The sequence below is a fragment of the Lepisosteus platostomus genome, chromosome 1, assembly GCF_059453375.1.
Source record: "Lepisosteus platostomus isolate fLepPlt1 chromosome 1, fLepPlt1.hap1, whole genome shotgun sequence".
Taxonomy (NCBI): domain Eukaryota; kingdom Metazoa; phylum Chordata; class Actinopteri; order Semionotiformes; family Lepisosteidae; genus Lepisosteus; species Lepisosteus platostomus.
This window is the reverse complement of record NC_142611.1, coordinates 6,582,705-6,602,041: the sequence shown is the minus strand read 5'-3', so window position 1 is coordinate 6,602,041 and position 19,337 is coordinate 6,582,705. Positions and strand designations below refer to the sequence as shown.

The window sequence follows — 19,337 nt, the reverse complement described above, 5'->3', positions numbered from 1 at the left end:
TGTACTTGATTTAGAAGTAGTCTGTAACAGAACAAGAATGAAAACAGACAAGAATGGCATGCATTTATTCTTTGGGATTTGTAGAAAAAAAATACAAACACATGAACAAAGAACAGATCACAATTTAGAATAAATAAATTTGAGAGGATATGAGCATGTGATCATAAGGCATCAAAGTAATAAAACAATCTATTCCGATTTATATTTATCTCAGAGTGACTAAGTAAACAATGTTACAATTATATCAGATAAAACAAATAATGATGTTTTTACCATATGTACAGTATATAAGTTATGGAAAACAGAAAAGTGGGTACATAATGGAGCAGTACAGTTTTCTAGATTTATCTATAAAAATACAATTGTACCTTGTACAGTACCTGTTGATTGTCAAACAACACATCAGAGCCTGCACTCTGTAGAAGTTGTGAACTCTGTGTGACAGTTCCTTTCATAACTATACTTTTGATAGTGTTGTGGTGGTGTGGCTTTTTCAGAATGGGCTGCCTGGCAGCAATCAATGTTTAAAATACCAACATTGTACCGTATATTAGAAACCATCTAGTTTCGCACAAAATATACTGATCTGTAATGCATAATTTACATCATGTACCCACTTTTTCCTTTATTTATTTCAAATACCGTAGATCCTTCTTTCCATTTTCATCAGCAGAGCTCACCACAGAAATCAAGCTATCAATTGACCTTTGCTCCAATCAACAGCATTTCTCTCCCAAAGAAGGATCTCACCTTCTAACAGGGTATTAAAATCAGGGTCTGACCATGAATGTGTTATAAACTATGCTTATTGTGAGCATGTTGACCTGGATTTTTTCTTACCACAGATAACTTTCTTTATTCAAATTCTAAAATGTGTTTTATTGTGTTTAAACTGTGGACCTATATTAAGATTACTATAGTATGGATTGAGTCAAAGTGTCTTCAACTGCCAGAACAAGGGACTGGTAAAGGGAAAGCATTATTTTCACAGGTGTTTGATATTTCCCCCTGCTTTTTTGTAAGAAATAGAAAGGCAGGTTTTCTGCCATCTTCCCGATTTTAAAATTCTGTCTCAAATAGGCATATGCCAAAACAGGGTTGTGTTTTTTTTCTCTGCAATCTGTGCCAAAGAAGTTTCTGAACGAAAAAGCTACACTTTTCCACATCACCAGTTTTCTAATTTGTCAGAAATATAAAAAATAACTGTTTAATACTGAAAACGTCTACATCTAGAGAGTGAAATGATTAAATTGATAACGCACAACCTGTCCTGTGAAAGAGTTCATGTGGAACATTAATTGAGGTTGGCCAAAAATATCCATTTTTAATCGGGGAGAAAATTGGATACATTCTAACATGAGAAACTTTAAGTTGGTCCACGTCTTTATTTCGCCTATGACCAGAAATCCTCTTGTCTGGGTGGCCCTTACCTCATGAAAGTTAAGGGTCATGGCCAACCAGAGTTCATGGATAAGCAGTCCACTGCAGGGCTCGTACAAAGACACTAAGGGATGATTCAGAGACTCCAATTAACCACAGCCAGAATATTTTTGGAGGAGGGGGACATCAGAGCAGCCTGACTAAACCCATGGGAACAAGGAGAGAAGAAAACCCAGAAAGCATCCTCGTCTGAAATTGAGCCCACCCTTTATTCAGCCTACAGGACTTAATGATGGTTCTGTAGAAGCTGAAAAACATGCACTTTCTTGTTCTAAAGGATTTCTTGGATCCTAAGGATTTTGCAAATGATTTATCTTCCCTGCTCTTAATTATAGAGTTAAATGAAAGAATTATTATTGTATTGTATTATTTGGGGTGAGTGGAAGGTGTATTTATGCGTCACAAAAGATACGGGACATTTTGTTTTTATACAATAATGAACAAGACCTTCCCTTAAATATCTGCAGAGTTGGCGAAAGTGATATCAGTCCTGCTGGAAACCAAACTGGATGGGGTATCAGAAATGCAGGTCACTTCCAACATCTTTGGGGACAAAAATACAGTTTAAGAAAAATCAAGCATTATGAGACTTGAGTTGCACATTCTAATTAGGAGGGCAACAGATAAGTGTTGATCTAAAAAAAAGAAAGAAAAGCTAGTCCACAATATCTGTGCCGAGAGTTAACGAATGAGAAAATCTAATAAAAAATACGTGCCATTTATTAAACATACTTGACATATAGTGCCATTATATATTGCATACATTGAAAGGTAGAGTATGTGCTGCTTCCTGTACTCCTATTCTTTAACAGAAATGAAAAAAAAAATAAGTTCTACATAGAAACACTTAAAAATCTGCTGACAAAACAGAAACTGACATTAAAGGAAACTTCGAATTCCTCAAGAAAACAACCAAGCTCACCATTTTTTATTCCAAAGCAAGAGCACCACTCTTTCAGGGAGATTCTTCTGTCCCGGTTGGAGTCGCACTGTTTAAAGAAACGGGATGTGCAGTGCTCCATGGGCACCAGGGGGGCGCGCAGGGGGGCGAGCTCAGAGTGACTCAGGTACCTGCGGCAGAGACACCCTTCAGCTCTGGTACAAGCCAGCTCAGGAAGAGTCGAAAAATTCAACAGGGCGGCAAACTCCAAAATTCAATCCTGTGATGAACCAAATTAGCGCCTTGCGATGGACTGGCATCCCAGCTAGGGGGTGTCCAGCGTGGGTCTGCAGATATCGGGCTCTGGCCTGGGGTCATTGACCTGGTCTCCTGACCTGGCTATAGAGAATTTTAGAATGGACACCTGCTGTTGTAGGTGACAGCACAGAAATAGCTGAAAGGCGGGACAACATCATCAAGAATAGCCACTGGACCATAAGTAAAATGTGGGCTCTTCAACCCCGCTCGTGGTTATAACATGGCTGGACTGGGACTATAAAAACATCTGTAAAACTGATGCAATTCGGGGCATTGTGGGAAATACACCTCGTGTATGTCTCCTTCAGTGTTCTCCGGAAGTGGCCATTTTTGTTACAATTAAACTCATCCCAAACCTTCGCTGGACTGCGCTGCGACTGCTTACATCCCTACAGGACCCCTTGTTTTGCCGAGAGATGCTCTGGCTCCCCCGCGACCCTGAATCAGAAAGGCGGTTCGAAAACGGGCAGATAGGTGGAACTGACTCCACTGCGTTCCGTGTCTCTTACCCATCGGCTGGTCTTTGGTCTAGCTGGCCGAACTGCCAGTGCACTGGGTACACGTTCACAAGGTAGTTGATCTCGAAGTTCCGTCGTCGCCGGCTGAACTGCTTGCCGCCAGCTTTCAGCTCCCCGTGCAAGTCGTAGATCTTTTTGACCTGCGTTAGAATGGATGATGTGTCAGCGAAGACACGCAGGCTGGTATAACAATTAGGTGGGCCACGTGGACTCCAAAAGCTAAGCTAAACTAAGCTACACTGGGCGTATTTGACAAATTAAATTGAGGATGCACTGCTGACTGGCTGACTGTATAACGCCAGTCAATCAGGCAGCTCACAAGAGTCCTGCCATTCTAACTCCTGGAGCTGGGGTACCAACTACCCTGCCTCCATTCTGTGTATACTTACAATGATTCGGTGCTTCTTAGACAAGTATCCTGGGTTCCTCAGATCATACTCGTAGAGGTGGACCATAACGTCTTTCAGCCAGCCGTGAATGTGATGAGAGAACTCGGTCAGTTCGCTGTCAAGGCAGGGCGAAATGTCTGCACAAAGCACAAAGGAGGAGTTTGAGTCTAATCCACAATCAGTGATGTCATGCCTCTTCATGAAGCGCTAAGTCTAAATCCTCAGACATTTGCGATTTTAAAGGCTGTTAAGTTGATTAATTAAGATAACAAGAACAGGGGGTTGGCTGAGAGGATCCTTTGACCAACTCATCAGAGCCATTCAGCTTTCTAATCACTACTTGCTCAACAGCACATTATGGGAGGATTACCAGTGCATCTTCCACTGACATCACAACAAGTCTGTAAGTGCCTGGTAAATCACAGGAGTTTCATTGTGAATTGAGAGCCAAGAGAGCCCTGTCTGACTAATCGCAACCCTACCACAATTAGTAGCTTGGTATCTGTGAGGTTGCCTTTTCCTCTCTCATTAGTGATGTTTAAGGCCATTTTAACAGTGCAACGTCAAAAGGCCTTCCAGAAATGTACTGTAGATACACACCCTGTAATACCACCTGTACTGATCAAAAGCATGAGCATCTGTATCATGTACACTTCACACAGCAGCAAGTCGAGTCGAGCTTCACATTTACACATCGCATTACTCCAACACACAGCGTTGATATATCTACAGAACTGGCAATTTCAATGTTCAGGTGCCCTGGCATCGCCCCAGACACGTGGAGGCAACAACTGGCTTTTTGCTCTCCAAAGACAGCTCCAAATCCTAGCAGAATTGGAACGGGAACTTATCCGACACAAAACGCCATTCTCCACAGTCACCTTCCAACCCTGAGGCACAGATGCCATGCAGACCTTGTTTCCATGCATGCACATGTCCAGGACTGAAACTGAGACTTCCTGGCCTGACCTTGTCTAGACAGGAGATGCAGAAACAGCAAGGGTGACATTAAATCTGAAAGGCAATATCAATAAAATTGCCAATAAAGTATTTAGGTGCTTATACAAAGTTATGAACTTTTTAAGAATGTCAGAATATATCCATAGGGCCGCTGTACACAAAGGTTTCTTTTCCAGTCACTTGCAGCACCGTGTTATTTTAGAGGTCAGAGTGGGTAGCTCTGTCAGATTGCAGGCTGCAAAGGATCAAGAAGAGGTTCATTTCATGCTGAAAAGTAAGAAGAAAAACTGTGTTTGGCTGTGAAGCCTTTTGCAGGTATGTAGGGAAGAGTAGACATATAGAGCAAATGGATGATGTAAGAAGACCAAAGAACGTGAATGTGGGAGAAGTTGAAGGGAGGTGAAAAGGTTGTTAAAGTTAAGTTCAGAGGCGAGAAATCCAGGCGAGTTTTGGAAAGCAATAACCTGCAAAGGAATGGAGAAATGAGAGAGGCTGCTGAGAGAAAGTGTAAACCACGTTTTCGGGGTAATTTTGGTTTCTGTTGTCTTTCTGGTGAAGGACTCTTTGAACTCTTTTTCAGTGTCGGGTCAGCTTCTACTTGTTCTGTTGGTATTTAATCACAAAAACGTTCAAATCATACAATGAAGGAGTGAAACTTACACTTGCACTGGCCATTGTAATCCAGGTGAAGGTTACCTCCATAAAGGCACTTTGCTGTGAAGAGGTGGCAAGCACTATCATACGTCTTGTTATCTGTGCCACACACCTGAAAAGTTTTGTTGGAAACAATGCAGACAACAGACGAAGAAATTAAAATAGTAGCTTTGTGTTGTAAACTGTCACATTTCAAGCTGAAAGTCTACAAATTCAGAATATTATCCAGAGGACTCAAAAACAGACCTTCACCTTGTTTCTGGATGTGACCTAATGATGTGCTTTTTGCATACACAGGTGTTTCCACAGCAACCTGCTTCTGCTGATGGCATCATAGATGACATAGGCACCTGGCATAATACCTTAACAATACTGGATCTGGATAGATGAAGTAATGGCAGACGTAGAAGCTGGCCTTTCCCAAGGATGTGTTTTGGTGATCATACAGGGTTTCACATACGTATGCCCAAGGACTCTGCACGTTGAGTGACCTAAAACATTAGTCCTCAATAGCTACACCAATGGAAAGAAGCAATTCATAACTTCCTAGAAAACTTCAGTGAGGGTCCTGTCAATGTTTACACCTGTCTGGGTACAGGTGATGAGTCACAGATTCACAACTGAGGCCCTGAATCGAAACAAGATTCCATCCAGTGGAAACACTTTCACTCCTGTACTTAAATCTCAACTTAATTTCTATATCCAGTGTGAGTCCAACCCTACAGTACATTCTCAATCCAGTCACCATTTTCTTCATGTAAACTAATACCCCTTCACTGTACTAAAACAGGATTCTGTGGGATGCTATATTCTATCACTGTGAGACTACAGTCCATAATCACCAACAGTGCCGTCTTACATTTTATGCCTCCCCAGACCATTACAAAACCACCAACAAATCAATTCCTCTTCAAGATGCTGGCCCGTGCATAGAGTTACCATCTTGCTGTAAGTGGTGTCTGGATTTGTCAATTAGGCAAAATCGTGAGGTTGACTTAACTGCTGTGTGCACCCTGGAGATATACTGTACAGTATATCGGGGTGGTGTGGTTAAGATGTGAACACATTGCTTACTGAAAGCGACAAATGGCATTTTCAGAGATTTATTTTTCAGTGGCTAGGCTGTGCTGTGACTGCTGCAGCTGCTGTCTGAAGGAAATATGAGGATGCATGATCCTTATCCACCTGCCTTGTGCTGTAGCAATACACATGAAAGTTCCAAACATGCCCCATCATTGACATTTTGACTAGCATTGCATGTACTCGGAAATCAAAGCATTAATGGTATCTCTTTGAAATCTCCAGTTGGTTGCTCATTGGGAAATTCAAACTTGAAGAACTCCCAGCACTTGATAGTGCTCATAATTAGGGATTGTGGTATCAGTGTGTGTGATGCAGGAGCTTGTCCTGATTCAGCTGTGACTACACTTTGCACATGCAGGTTTAGGGCTGCAGTTTAAACAACATCTAAATAAAAAAAAAAACAACTGGTGCTTTTTTTTTATAAAGCTGCTATTTGTCATGTGTAGGTTAAGGTTCAGTATATGTATTTAAATTGTATGGGTGTTTTCATTATATACAGACAAAGTAAACGGCAGTGCATGACAATTACTTCACATAACAAAAACCAGGAGTACCCTGCAAAACATGTATGACTAGAAAAAGATGCAGGACAACATCAATAAAAAATCAGATGGATTAGATTAGGACATGAAAATAAATAAGTGAAGCAAATTATGACTTGGGAAAGAGACTAACTGTCAAAATAAGGATCCAAACGGAGTTGTAGGAGATTCTAAAGCTGCAAAAAAATGGTAGATATGTTTTTTTAAACTTGTGATAGACATGCAGGTGTAGAACACAAATAATGGGAAAACTCACATGATCAGATATTCCAGCTGGTGGACAAGTGGAAGGATCCTGGCAAACACATTTAGGCTTATTTTCGTTATTGAGTTTACACATCTTTCCACGTGGACAGTGGTAGCTTTCACAAGGGTCTACAACGATGAACTTCACATGAGACTTTAGTAATATAACTGAACATTTCTGAATGCCAGAACATCACCAAATTGACATTTTATCACACAGAGAAGATGAAACAGCATTTCGAAACAAAAAAAAACATGGACAAAACTTTGCTTTCAGTTCTTAATACTTCAATTTCTTACCAGTATTGTCCTGCAGCTAGTGGCTTTGATTGAAAGTTTAATGTAACTGCAGTATAGAACTGAGAACATTGTGAATAAAGTCTAGAGTTTATTATCCCGTTATTACTTGATTGCAAAAAGAACACGACTTTCTGCAGGAGAACATAACTGAAGAGAAAATCACATTAGAAACTGAAGTTATACTTACGTATATACTCCTCAACTTGATAGTCATTGTTTTCATTGAAAAACTGTTCCCAGGAATCTCCACCAATATCATATTCTGGGCGATGTGTTTCCATTTTCACATCCTGGTCCTGAATTTAAAACAATAAGCAACGTCAAGGTCAAGGAAGAGATACCTGTTTCAACCTATATACAGTACGTACCACGTCTGTCTCATTTATATTACTTTCATAAGCAATTTAGCAAGCTGTTTTGACAAAGCTCAAGGTTTGTGTAACTCAATACGGTGCACCAGAAAATCTAAACAGCATTATTATGATACAAAAGATACACTGATCACTTTATAGCTGTGGACACATTAACGCGTTAAGTTAAATGCATATTTAACACTTTCATTAATTAAATCTTGAAATACAGTTGTTAAATTTGACATTTTTCAGAATTTCCAAGGTTTCAAAAAAATTCAAAGGTTTCAGAGCTGAACCTAAGCAGCAAAGTGTGAATCAACATGACATACCATTTTAATTTTTACTAACTCCATAGATTCGGCGGTTTTCAGCATATCGATAATGTCTCCATTTCTGTTCAACACGTCTTTTTTACTTGAATCTGGTTTTAGAGCCCTGGACGCTCTCTTATGCCTCAGTAGGAACAAGCCTGTCTCCACTGAACCATCCTTTAAAGCTTTCTTTTTGCGTCGAGGTCCTTTAAACTCTGCCCGGTCTGTCATATCTTCAGCTGTGCTGGCGTCCCAGGTAGGAGAGTCGAGCTGTAAAATCGAAAAAAATATTTAATCGCAAATGCTGTTTTCCAGTTTAGCTTTTGGGAGCTTTGATTGTTCTCTATGGACGAATATCAGTGGAACTTGAAGTTATTAGTCGATTTCTTCTTTTCTCTATTTGGTGTTTAGAAGCACGTTACAGAAACTCTTACAACAAAATCACCATCTTTTAAAGGTCAATGATTCGTTGACGCTTTTAGTCTTATTCTTAATTCTAAACATATTACCAGGTGGGCTGGAAGGGTGGAGAACGTGCCTATATAATGTGACTTAATTTAAAAGGAATGACCTAATCAGTTATTTAAGTCATGTGTTGATACATAGTAATTTTTGTATATCCTAACATGTTACCATAAAAAAGATTATTATTATTATTACATGTAGTGCCAATGTGCTTCATCTCTGCCTTTTGTTTTTGTTGTACAGCTAGAATCAGTAACTAATAGCCTCTAAATAAATACGTATTAAAATAAAGGATCAAGCATGTATTTGTTTTCTGAGTCTACAATAATGTTAACACTTTATCGCCTCTGGAAAAAGAGTCCATTTCTGCCTGGTGTGATTTCCCCTCAAACATTTTGTAATATGTCTGCATGTTTATACATTAGAAGCCTGATTTATGGGTTAAATTAATATCAGTTTGCTGTGTGATAACAGCCTCTGTGAGATGTTGACCTGATTTTGTTCTCTTACAGATGTCCCAGTTCTCTATAGAAAGCTACAGGTCATCTGTAAGCTGTTTTTGGAATGTTTATTTAATGGTATTTGAAATTCTGAAAAATGGGACATCCAATGGTCTTCTGAACGATTAATACATTAATAATTAATACATGTAAATTACCATTACTGTAATTAATGTTTTCTGTGGATATGTGTATATGGATTGAGTTATTCAGTTGTATTTTAGTTCACAGCCCCTTTAATTTTTTAGAATATACCATTTGAAACCATATTACAGCCTTTCAAAAAGATAATTTTTATTTTAAAAAGATATATTTTTATTTCTTTAGCATATGGCATATAACATTATTCATTATAAGTCTGTTTTTTTTCTTCACTAACCTTAGATATTGTGGCAGATTTCCTTGTTGTTACTTCCCTGGCCTTCCTATTTTTTTTAGCATTTCCTAAATATCCTTCTTTGGTCAGTCCCATTAAGTTATTTTCTGGACTCGGACTCCTGAGAGAGTCCATTTCAACATAGCTGTCACCCCTGACTTCTAGGGTCCTTTTAGTTGGAATCTGTGTTACCAGGTGTCTCTCAGGACCTTTCGATGGAAAATCATGCTGTTTCCCCACCGTTGTATCAGTACTTGGGTGTGATTTAGTTGTCACCTCTGAATCACTCTGGCTTGTCCGTGACAGTCTGCGTTGATTTTGTTCCACTGTGGTCTGTGTGAGAACAGAGTTGGGGTTTTCTAAAACTGGCCCTTCCTGAAGGTCAACAGAATCATTCATGTCCTTTGGCATCAGTGGTGTCAATGTGTTTTTCAGTGTTGTGGGTATCAAATGAGGACCTTGGTTCAATTTCACAGAGGTAACTCTCTGTTCCTTTAGCTCCTCATTACCGTCTCTGGGTTTCACACATACTGTTGTCATTCTCTGGGTCACAGGATAGCCATCAAGAATATTGCCGTCCTTGAATTCACGAACTTCGTCATTTTCTGGATTTTGTGTGACCATTTCTCCATCCAGAAAATTGTTTTCCTCAAACCGGTAATCCGGGGCTGGAGTGCTCAAATCCCTGCTCAAATCTGTAGTGCTGCCACCTCTTTTCTGGGTGGTAGTTGCTACAGTTCGGACTGCAGGTGTTAGGGGTGTACTGGCTGGAAGTGGGTGAATGGTTGCTACAGGATTGTCTCTGTTGGCTGTACTCTTAGATCCTTTAATTGTTTTTGATGTCTTCATCCAAGGGACCTGTGCCAAATGGAATGCATAAACAAAAGTAGTCCATTATATTTCAATTAAGGAACCACATAAGAAGAGGACATTACTTTTAGTTCTGAGAATGTGACATCCTTTAAAACGTGTAAAGGCATACCATGACTAGACATCTGATTACTAGATGTATGATCAGCTAGTTTATTTATTATGGGAATGTGTTCCTCTTAAAATCTTATTGATTAAAAAGATCAAGTCGGACTGTATCATATTTACAGTTTAAATATCAATACCGAAATCCACAGATTTTTCTTTTCTAAATAGGAGCCCCAGTTTAAAGAAATAAGATCTACACACCATATTAAACCACCAATAATTGAGCAAATATGGTTGGTAAATGTTCTTCATCTGTAAAATAAATGAACAAATAGACATATTTTTATATCACAGTTGGTATTCACACTCAGTATCTTGTTTCTGCAAGTTCTGTTGTTTCATTAACATTCAGAGGGACACCACTTATTTTTAATGGTCATTAAAAATGTCTTAAAGCTTGAACGTTAGGACAACAGTATGACAGAATGCATTGAAAAATAATGCAAATTAAATTATTCTTTAAAACGTCCCTCCTCCACACAACTAGAAGTACTAAAAATGTTCAACTTACTTGCGCACTTTGTCTATACCTGTAGTATGCCGGTAATCTGTAGGTGAGTGATGTCTGCTGAAAGGATATGTCACAAAGTATGAAGAGTCTTTAAGTTCTGATAGTTTCAATACCGTCCTTATTAATTGTATCTACAGTACTTGCAAGTTTTATCTTCGTTATAGATGACTTTATTTGTTCTATTGAAATTATGCCATTCCAGGCTTCCTATTCAAAATGGAACGAGAACGATTTCCTCTTTAGTTGAAGATTCCTTTAAAATGACACCAAATGTTAATTAAATAGGCTGTAAAATCCTCGAACATGCGTCTTGTGTTTTCAGTTTCAGTAAAAATGGGATGCGGTTATTTTTTAACAAACTTTTCTCACGATACTCACACATCACTTAGGCCATTCCTTGAAAGATTTCAAAGAAAATGAAAGTTGTATAAGCTTATGTTTGAGAGGGTTTACTTGTTTACAGAAAAGGAGAAAATTTTCGCTTATAACTTAAGAAAGATTTTATTGCTGCAGCTCCCAAAATTTACTTTTGCATTTTAACCTTCAAGTTGTTTTTTCACTTCCTGTGAGACACCGTACTTACTACATATTGAATTAATTCGAAATATGCAAACATGCTGGTAACTTCACGAGGTATTTCATAAATTAAAAGCGAAAATTGAAAAGAATAACAAGGAAAAGCAGCAGACATTATACATATTGGGATTTAAAGCAGGACGACCTTTATTGTCATATCAAACATTTGCCAAAAAATGGCAACATATGACAGATGTTAACTTCTGAGAAAGAGATACCACAAGTAGTATATCCAATTGCCTATCTTAACTTACTATAATAATTTTCTTTATTATAAAAAATGTCTGTTATTTAGAAACCTAAAGGATTAACCCTAACCCAATTAACACAGTGTATTCATCATCACATTATTAATCATGCAAAACTTATCTTAACATCTTCATCCCTCGAAAATCTGAACGTGTTAATAAAATCTATAAAGCGTCAGCCGCTGAATATACTTACTCCGGACTCATCACTGTTGGAGCTGTCTGAACTCATTCCGTTAAAATATGTCTGAACAAAGGGGAAAAAAAGAAGTGAAAGGCAATTCTAAAAGATGGTGCTGTGATTTTTAAGGAAATGTATTTAATGAGTTATGAAACCCCCCTTGAATAAAAGCTTGAGATGAAATGTGTGATGAACCTCAACAGAAGTGACTCAATCACTATTTAACAGCATGTGCACAATTGCACAGCAAAGCACACAATTGTTCACAATTTTTTTATAAAACAAAAATTATATAAAACATGATAACAATTGACAATTTAAATTAGAAATGTATTTCACCATGATGCAGTATGTATATTTCTAATGCACCAAGTGTTTTTTTAGTTACATTGCTAAGCATTTGGCTGTTTAATTTTTGCTTGTTTCTGCAATGCATAATGATTAAAAAAGTGAATGACTTAGTGAACAAGCTACTTAAATGCTCAAGACATACCAACTCAGTAATGCATACTGTGTATGCTATAGTTAAAGGGATGAGACTGAATTTCAGAAAAAAACAACACTGTGAGTTTACTTTTACTGCTATACATTTAAATAGCTGTAAGAATTACCAGTGTATCAGGATGTTATACAAAAAGTACAGTATGTGTATTTTCATGTTGTTTTTTTGTTACAACGTGAAATTTATAGATGAGCCATTGGAAAAACAGTAACTAGTTGTTACTGTAGGATAATGTTTACAGTGAAATGTTATGATTAAAAAAGAATTAGAAAGCAGATATTTATTATCCCAGATGTACCCTGCTCTTATAGAATCTGATACTTCAGGATCAAGTAAGTAACTGAAAGAAATCAGAATTGCATAATGTTGAGTCAAATATATTGTATTTGGCTGTTTGTTGAAAGTTCACTAAACCATTGTAAATGATCTGGGAATATAATTTTCAGACCATTATTCAGGAAAATCCTATGAGTTTAATTTTTATTTCTTAAAAATATCAGAACAAAAAAAGAAAAATCCTTGAACAGAATCAGGACTGTTACTTTTGGGGAAATTGAGGAAATAGTATTGCAAGGCTTAATGGAAATAACTATTATTCTTTTTAAAAAAAATCTTGTTAAAAATGTAATGTTAACAGCCCCATAATTTTTTATCTAAGTATGTATTTTAAAAAATGCTGAAAGATTTGTAAGGAATGTGCCTTTTGAAAATGCTACCACTCCAATTGAAAACCAGCCTGGAAAAAGAATGAATTTTAATGCAGGGGACTGAGACATTAGCTTTAGATTTGCATATGTCTATACTGAATGAGTCACTTCTTCACCACCTAACCCACAGCTGTGGCTTCTAGCACTCTTAATCACAAGAACTAATTGGAACAATACCGAATGTTTTAGCAATGAGTACATTCTAATACGTTTTTTTAAACATCAATAATAATTGGACATTTTTCAAGACTAAACACTGCAAGCTAAATTCTTGAAAGGTGATTAAAAACATTACTGCTTTCATGATAAAATACCACAACCTGGTCAAATAGAACCTCTGATATTTTTTGTAATATTCAGTACTGGGTTGATTTAACTATAGTATTTGCAAGATCATACTCCATTATCTGACATACGCTGTAACTGGGGTGGACAGACAGCTCATGAGGTATGCTTGATTTTTATTTGTGCAATTACAGGCAGTTTTTAGCAACAACAGGTTAGTCCAAAACTGTAGGTCTAAATCATTTTGGGATGTGCTGAAAAGATAGGTACTAAAATAAGTATGAAAAATTGTCATAAATCTCTTTATCAGTCGAAGGTAATGAGCTGCACATTCTTTTTCTGTAGGATATCCAACCCTGATGTCTGCACATGCAATTAACCTCTGCTTCTGCCCTTGTCTGTTCTGTGTTCGCCACAGACTGCTGGTGCAGCCTGTAGTTATGCAAACTAGAGGTGCTGTGGTTGACTGGTGCCAATGTTCTTCACACGCAGTGCTTTGGAGTGGTTTTGAAGCGAGGTGCTTCTTGATGACACACACACGAGTCAAACTGTTTCTGAGGGCCCACTTGGGCAGGATGGTTAGCTTTGCAGAGGCTGATACACGGTGCTATGGGGTATGATCTGTGAATAAACTTGAGCATGTTTAGATGTGTATGAGTTTCACAACAGTTCTCTCCTAATGCCAGCACAAGTAAGCTCTAATGACTGTTTTCCTCTGTGAGTCAAGGTTTTGAAAGAATTGGACTTTCGTCTGAAAACTGTTTATCAGGAGGATTGTTTCCTCCATCCATCTTCCACTACTAATATTGCTAGTGGAATGATTTTACCTGCGGTACATACAGTACATTTACTGTACATTGCCTACAAGGGGAGCACTGAGACTCAACGGAAGGTAGTTTCTTTGAAAGTTATACTTTTTTGCTTACTTCAATACTGCCATGACAATACAATCTGCTGAACGGAGTGCACTTGTACCAACTGACAGAGGCAGTTATTGTAAATGGGTGATTTCTGTTAAAAGTGAATTTCAGAACAACCTAAAAACACTGCAGAGCCTAAAGCTTCCAAACTGACCTCTCGTATCGGTACTGTTGACTACAGTTTGAATCACAGAGTTTGAATCTGTATATTAGAACTGGAATAAAATCAATTCCCTTAAGCTCCAATGTAGTGCTTAGGTTGCCTTCAGTATCTTTCGATGATATTATGTGGAATATTACCATATTGAACTGGAGTGCTTTAGGTCTGCCTGTATTGACTAGATTAGCTCATCTGCTGACATCCGAAGACCTGACAGTTATGGTGCTGTTGCTGTATAACAGGACACCAGCAAATACCTCCCAGTGTGATCACAGCCGAGCAGCCTTCATTTCATTGTCGTGCTTGTCCTGCTTGTCCAAAGGTTTTTCAGGATCTTAAAAAATTGAACCAAATCCATAACTGTCTGTTAGGACTAAAGAGATCTGAAATATCTAACCTGTGTCTGTGTAAAATTACATTAAGACATATTCAGGTACAATTCATTTGAACAGTTATTTGAACAGTTTTGAAAGTAATGACCAAAGCCTGCCAGGCCTTTCTGGTGCCTTGCATAATTTCAAATTACTTTGATTTTGTTATGGGTCCAATGATCTTAAGAATATGTTTACCTTTATATTCATCAATGGCTTATCTTTTGAAGAGAATAGGGTCTCCTAGGAGTCATAATGTCTGAAATCTGAAATGTCTGATACCAGATCGCAAATGAGCTAGAGGTTAGATTTGTGAGACTGTGTTTTTCCAGAAATGTCCAGGAAGCAAAGGTAGTTTAATTCAATTTTGTGGTGTAGGTATGGAGACAGAAAGTAAGAAGAGAATATGCGAAGACGATTTGAGTAGGAAAGCAGGAGAAGAGAACAGAATGAACAAGTTAAAACCTGCCTTCACCATTGGATTGTTTCTTAACAAACCAAAATCTTTGAGGTTTGAGCACTGAAGGCTTTCTTACTGATCCCATGCCTAACCTGATGAAGATAGTTGTAAATCAACATAAACACCTGAATATTTGTGTATATTAAGTTTGCTTGGCAGATATCTGAAAAGCATTTAGGAATTTTTTCATTTCTTTTACTACTTATGCAATGTTTGCAAAAATATTTATGTTTGTGCAATTTACATATTTTATCTACAAATTGTGATGACAGATACTTTATCACTACAGTTAATTGTTATTCTTTTGACAAATCTGCTAATAAATTGAAGATAATGAATTCCAGTTTTATTGGGATGATCTTATTTTTCCAAAGTCCTTTTCTGTCTGTGTCAGTAAAGCACCTTGAAGCCTTCACCAAATTCTAGCCACAATGTAACTGAAAAGTTTCCCAAAATCAATACAATTCAACATGTATTCACATAGTACTATAGAGGACAATGATAATTAATGCTACACAATATGACTAATATAAAGAATATCACCTGAAGGTCATTTTTGGATTATAACAATCAGCACAGACTAAATGGCATATACATTATTACATTTTATAAAATCTTTAATCTGTTCTCTGATTGTATTTTATGGGACTTTATTACCTTGGAATGTAAATGTTAAACCACAGAGGTTGAAGCTATTATTGATTTGCTTAATTCATATTAAAATATCATATCCCTATTGTTAATAAGTAGCTTGTGCCAATACTCAATTTGATGAAAATACATTACAACAAAGAACTTATTTTAATATTGGTGATTGAGAACAGCATGATATTATGCAGAATGTTGTTTAATGGATAATTGTATACTGCTAAAACGAAACACTTCTCCCAGTGAGTTACCCACTTGATACTAAAGGTGAGACACACAATATTCATTAAACACTTTCATGTCCTTTGTAAAAAAGAAATGATACTTACAGAAGAAGAGAGATGAGGTGATAGGAGAAGAAGACATAAGACCAACATCTTCATCCTTCCAGCGTCAATCCCTGAAATACGTTTCAAATGCTACTTACTGTAAGTGCTTAATGGTCATTTAACACAGACAGATGAATCGGCTTTTATGTTTTTTTGTTTTTCTCTAAATGTAGTTTGTATATAGGGCTCTTAATATTTTAGCATCACAGATGTGTTGGATAGCTGTCTCTTCATCTGTTTTTGTATGAGACCATTCCCATTGGTGAGAAGGACTGAACTAGTGTGATTTGTTTTATTTATTTATTTTTAATGTTGATATCTTGGATACAGCTCAGTCAGCCACACTTTACTGTCAGGGCCTGGAGACCTCACAAATCTGAGGTCAATGAGCAAAGAAAGTAGTGCAACATTGTGCTCCGTGTTTAATGTTAGCTCTCCTTAGTTCTTCTGACTGAACACAAAACGCAAATATTAACATCAAAGGGATGTTATCACAGCATATCCACTCATTGTCATTCTTGTATCTGCAGTGTATATAGTACGTATTATACGTTCATTATTAAAATGTGATTATATATCTTTTTAAATACGTCAAAATAGTTACATGGCAAAGTACACCTTTCGTTTGTGCAGTATCTGCATTATTTCCTTGAAAAGAGTTTTGTTACCAAAATATTTGCAGAATCCCATTCTAAAGTCTGTATTAAGTGTTTGGCTTTGTATTATAGAATAAGAGCATCTGCTCAAGATTTTCAAGATTCCCATATATATAAGATTGCCAGCATAGCATCTGAAAAATGTTGTGTTATTTTCTGAATTCTAGAAACTTAAGTTGTCAGGAATTGTATGACAAATATGACAAATGATTAAATGGAACAGAAATTCCAGAACATAGGAAAAGAAAAGGAGTGTTAAACCGTTACTGTATTCAGTAAATATGAATTCAATATTTATTGTATTAATGTGGAGCCACAGATTGCACTTAAATCCAATAAAAAAATATTTCACACAGTTCACAAAGCATGCCAGAAACGTGACTTTTTTTTCAAATTTTAACGAAATGAACATCATGATAAAGAATAACGAAACCAAACCGAAAGCCTCAGGAAACTTGAAACTTCATCACAACGCCCAAGCAGTAACAACCCCAGTACAAAGCATTGCTTGCCACACTGTAAACTCCACATGCAACAGGAGAAATGAAACTATGCAGCTACACAAACGCACCTAGGACCCTTTCTGAGATGCTACCACTAAATACAGGTTTTGTTTTTAAAAAAGATAAAAGGGAAATATGAGGAAAAATGTAAATACTACTTACAGTGGGGACAAAAAGGAAAATTTCCACTCAAGTGCAATTCCTGAAAACCAAGGTGAATTCCCCAGTTCCCTGTCTTCAGGCAGATTATCCCCTTCTGTTTTTTTTTTTCCACAAGCAGCCCAAGACAGAATTAATGTTTATTAAGCTTGGTTGGTGATGTCAGGAGGTGTTAACGTTTCCCATTTAGCTTAGAAACTCCCACACTTCCATTAACTGAACAACTGGTATTTACTCCTAATTATAACTGGTAGCCTGAGCAAACCACACGAGCCATTATAAATGTCAAGCCTACTAAGCTGTTTAATGTTTGAACCAAGAACCAGTCTCAGCCTGGTTTGCATAGTATAATTTATACAGCTAAACATTCCTAAAAAATCTGCCCAGATTTGTACAGGACATAAATGTGATTGTCTGTGAAGACAAAGACGTCCTAGGAAAAAACTGGAGACAGAAAAAACATAATGTTGCTTGAAATGCATGAACAAAAAGTGATCATGTCTTAAATGTTCTTTAAATTGAAGTAAATAAGGCTTCAAATGTTAGGAGTTTCAAGTGTTTTCTGTTAAGAAAAGAGAAAAAAATAATTGCGACCGTTTACATTGGTTTGTGATGCATGTTCCTTTTTTGGACTTTCAAGAAGGTATTCTATTCTCTTAAGTAGGGAATCGTGCGATTTTCATATCTCTAGAGTGAAGAAGAGATCTAGAGTGACAAAGAGACTGCTTCTTCCTTGATGAAACATATGTATGGTGATGACCGTGTCCCTCAGGTCCTTTTGCTTTGGTTGTAAAATGAGCAGAGCTCCTCCTAGAGCCTTTGCTGGAATGAGCTATAGCTGGCTATTGATATTGGGTAATAATAATAATAATAATAATAATAATAATAATAATAATAATAATAATAATAATAATTGCTTACATTTATATAGTGCTTTTCTGGACACTCCACTCAAAGCGCTTTACAGGTAATGGGGACTCCCCTCCACCACCACCAATGTGTAGCATCCACCTGGGTGATGCGACGGCAGCCATAGTGCACCAGAACGCTCACCACACACCAGCTATCAGTGGGGAGGAGAGCAGAGTAATGAAGCCAATTTATAGAGGGGGATTGTTAGGAGGCCATGATTGATAAAGGCCGATGGGAAATTTGGCCAGGACGCCGGGGTTACACCCCTACTCTTTTCGAGAAACACCCTGGGATTTTTAATGACCACAGAGAGTCAGGACGTCGGTTTTACGTCTCATCCGAAGGACAGCGCCTGTTTACAGTATAGTGTCCCCGTCACTACACTGGGGCATTAGGACCCACATGAGCCGCAGGGTTAGCGCCCCCTGCTGGCCCCACTAACGCCTCTTCCAGCAGCAACCTTAGTTTTTCCCAGGAGGTCTCAGTTTGAATGTCTTCTGTTTTATTATGTGCTGTTAAGGGAATTATAATGTATGTATAATGTATGTTTTCTAGGGGCAGCATGGTAGTGCAGTGTTTAGCATTGCTCCCTCACAGCACTAGGACCCTGGGTTCAATCTTGGACCTGGAGTGTCCTCTGTTTTCCTTGTGTTTGCGTGGGTTTCCTCTGGGTGCTCCTGTTTCCTCCTGGAGTTCAAAGACATACTGGTGGGGTAATTGGCTGCAGGGGAAACTGGCCCTGGTGTGAGTGTGTGTGCGTTTGTGTGAGTGTGTGCCTTGTGGTGGACTGGCGTCCCATCCAGGGATGTACTCCGCCTTGTGCCCATTGCTAGCTGGGACAGGTCCGGCTCCCCCATGACCCTGAATGGAATAATAAGAGTGGATGGATGGTCGGA

The 19,337-nt window shown here is 37.8% G+C and overlaps 1 protein-coding gene across 1 annotated transcript; it reads right to left on the bottom strand.

Moving 5' to 3' along the window:
- Positions 1–49: 49 nt before the first annotated feature.
- LOC148677604 (uncharacterized) lies at positions 50–17,681 on the bottom strand. The gene is made up of 14 exons (XM_088601727.1): positions 17,533–17,681; positions 16,212–16,282; positions 11,845–11,895; positions 10,825–10,881; positions 10,515–10,565; positions 9,339–10,193; positions 8,013–8,264; positions 7,518–7,626; positions 7,041–7,159; positions 5,166–5,271; positions 3,546–3,682; positions 3,148–3,296; positions 2,363–2,511; positions 50–1,983 (listed from the first exon to the last, which is right to left on the bottom strand). Exons 2-14 carry the CDS (start codon positions 16,263–16,265, stop codon positions 1,958–1,960), a joined length of 2,115 nt encoding a protein of 704 aa, XP_088457853.1. The 5' UTR covers positions 16,266–16,282; positions 17,533–17,681; the 3' UTR covers positions 50–1,957.
- Positions 17,682–19,337: the final 1,656 nt, after the last annotated feature.

Bases quoted from the DNA above. Each gene is read 5' to 3' on its own strand.
- LOC148677604 (XM_088601727.1), bottom strand. From the start codon at position 16,265: ATGAAGATGTTGGTCTTATGTCTTCTTCTCCTATCACCTCATCTCTCT. The intron at 11,896-16,211 runs GTAAGTATCATT...CCCTTTGTTCAG, and splicing joins CACCTCATCTCTCTTCTTCT to ACATATTTTAACGGAATGAG. The intron at 10,194-10,514 runs GTGTGTAGATCT...CATTTGGCACAG, and splicing joins ATTATTGGTGGTTTAATATG to GTCCCTTGGATGAAGACATC.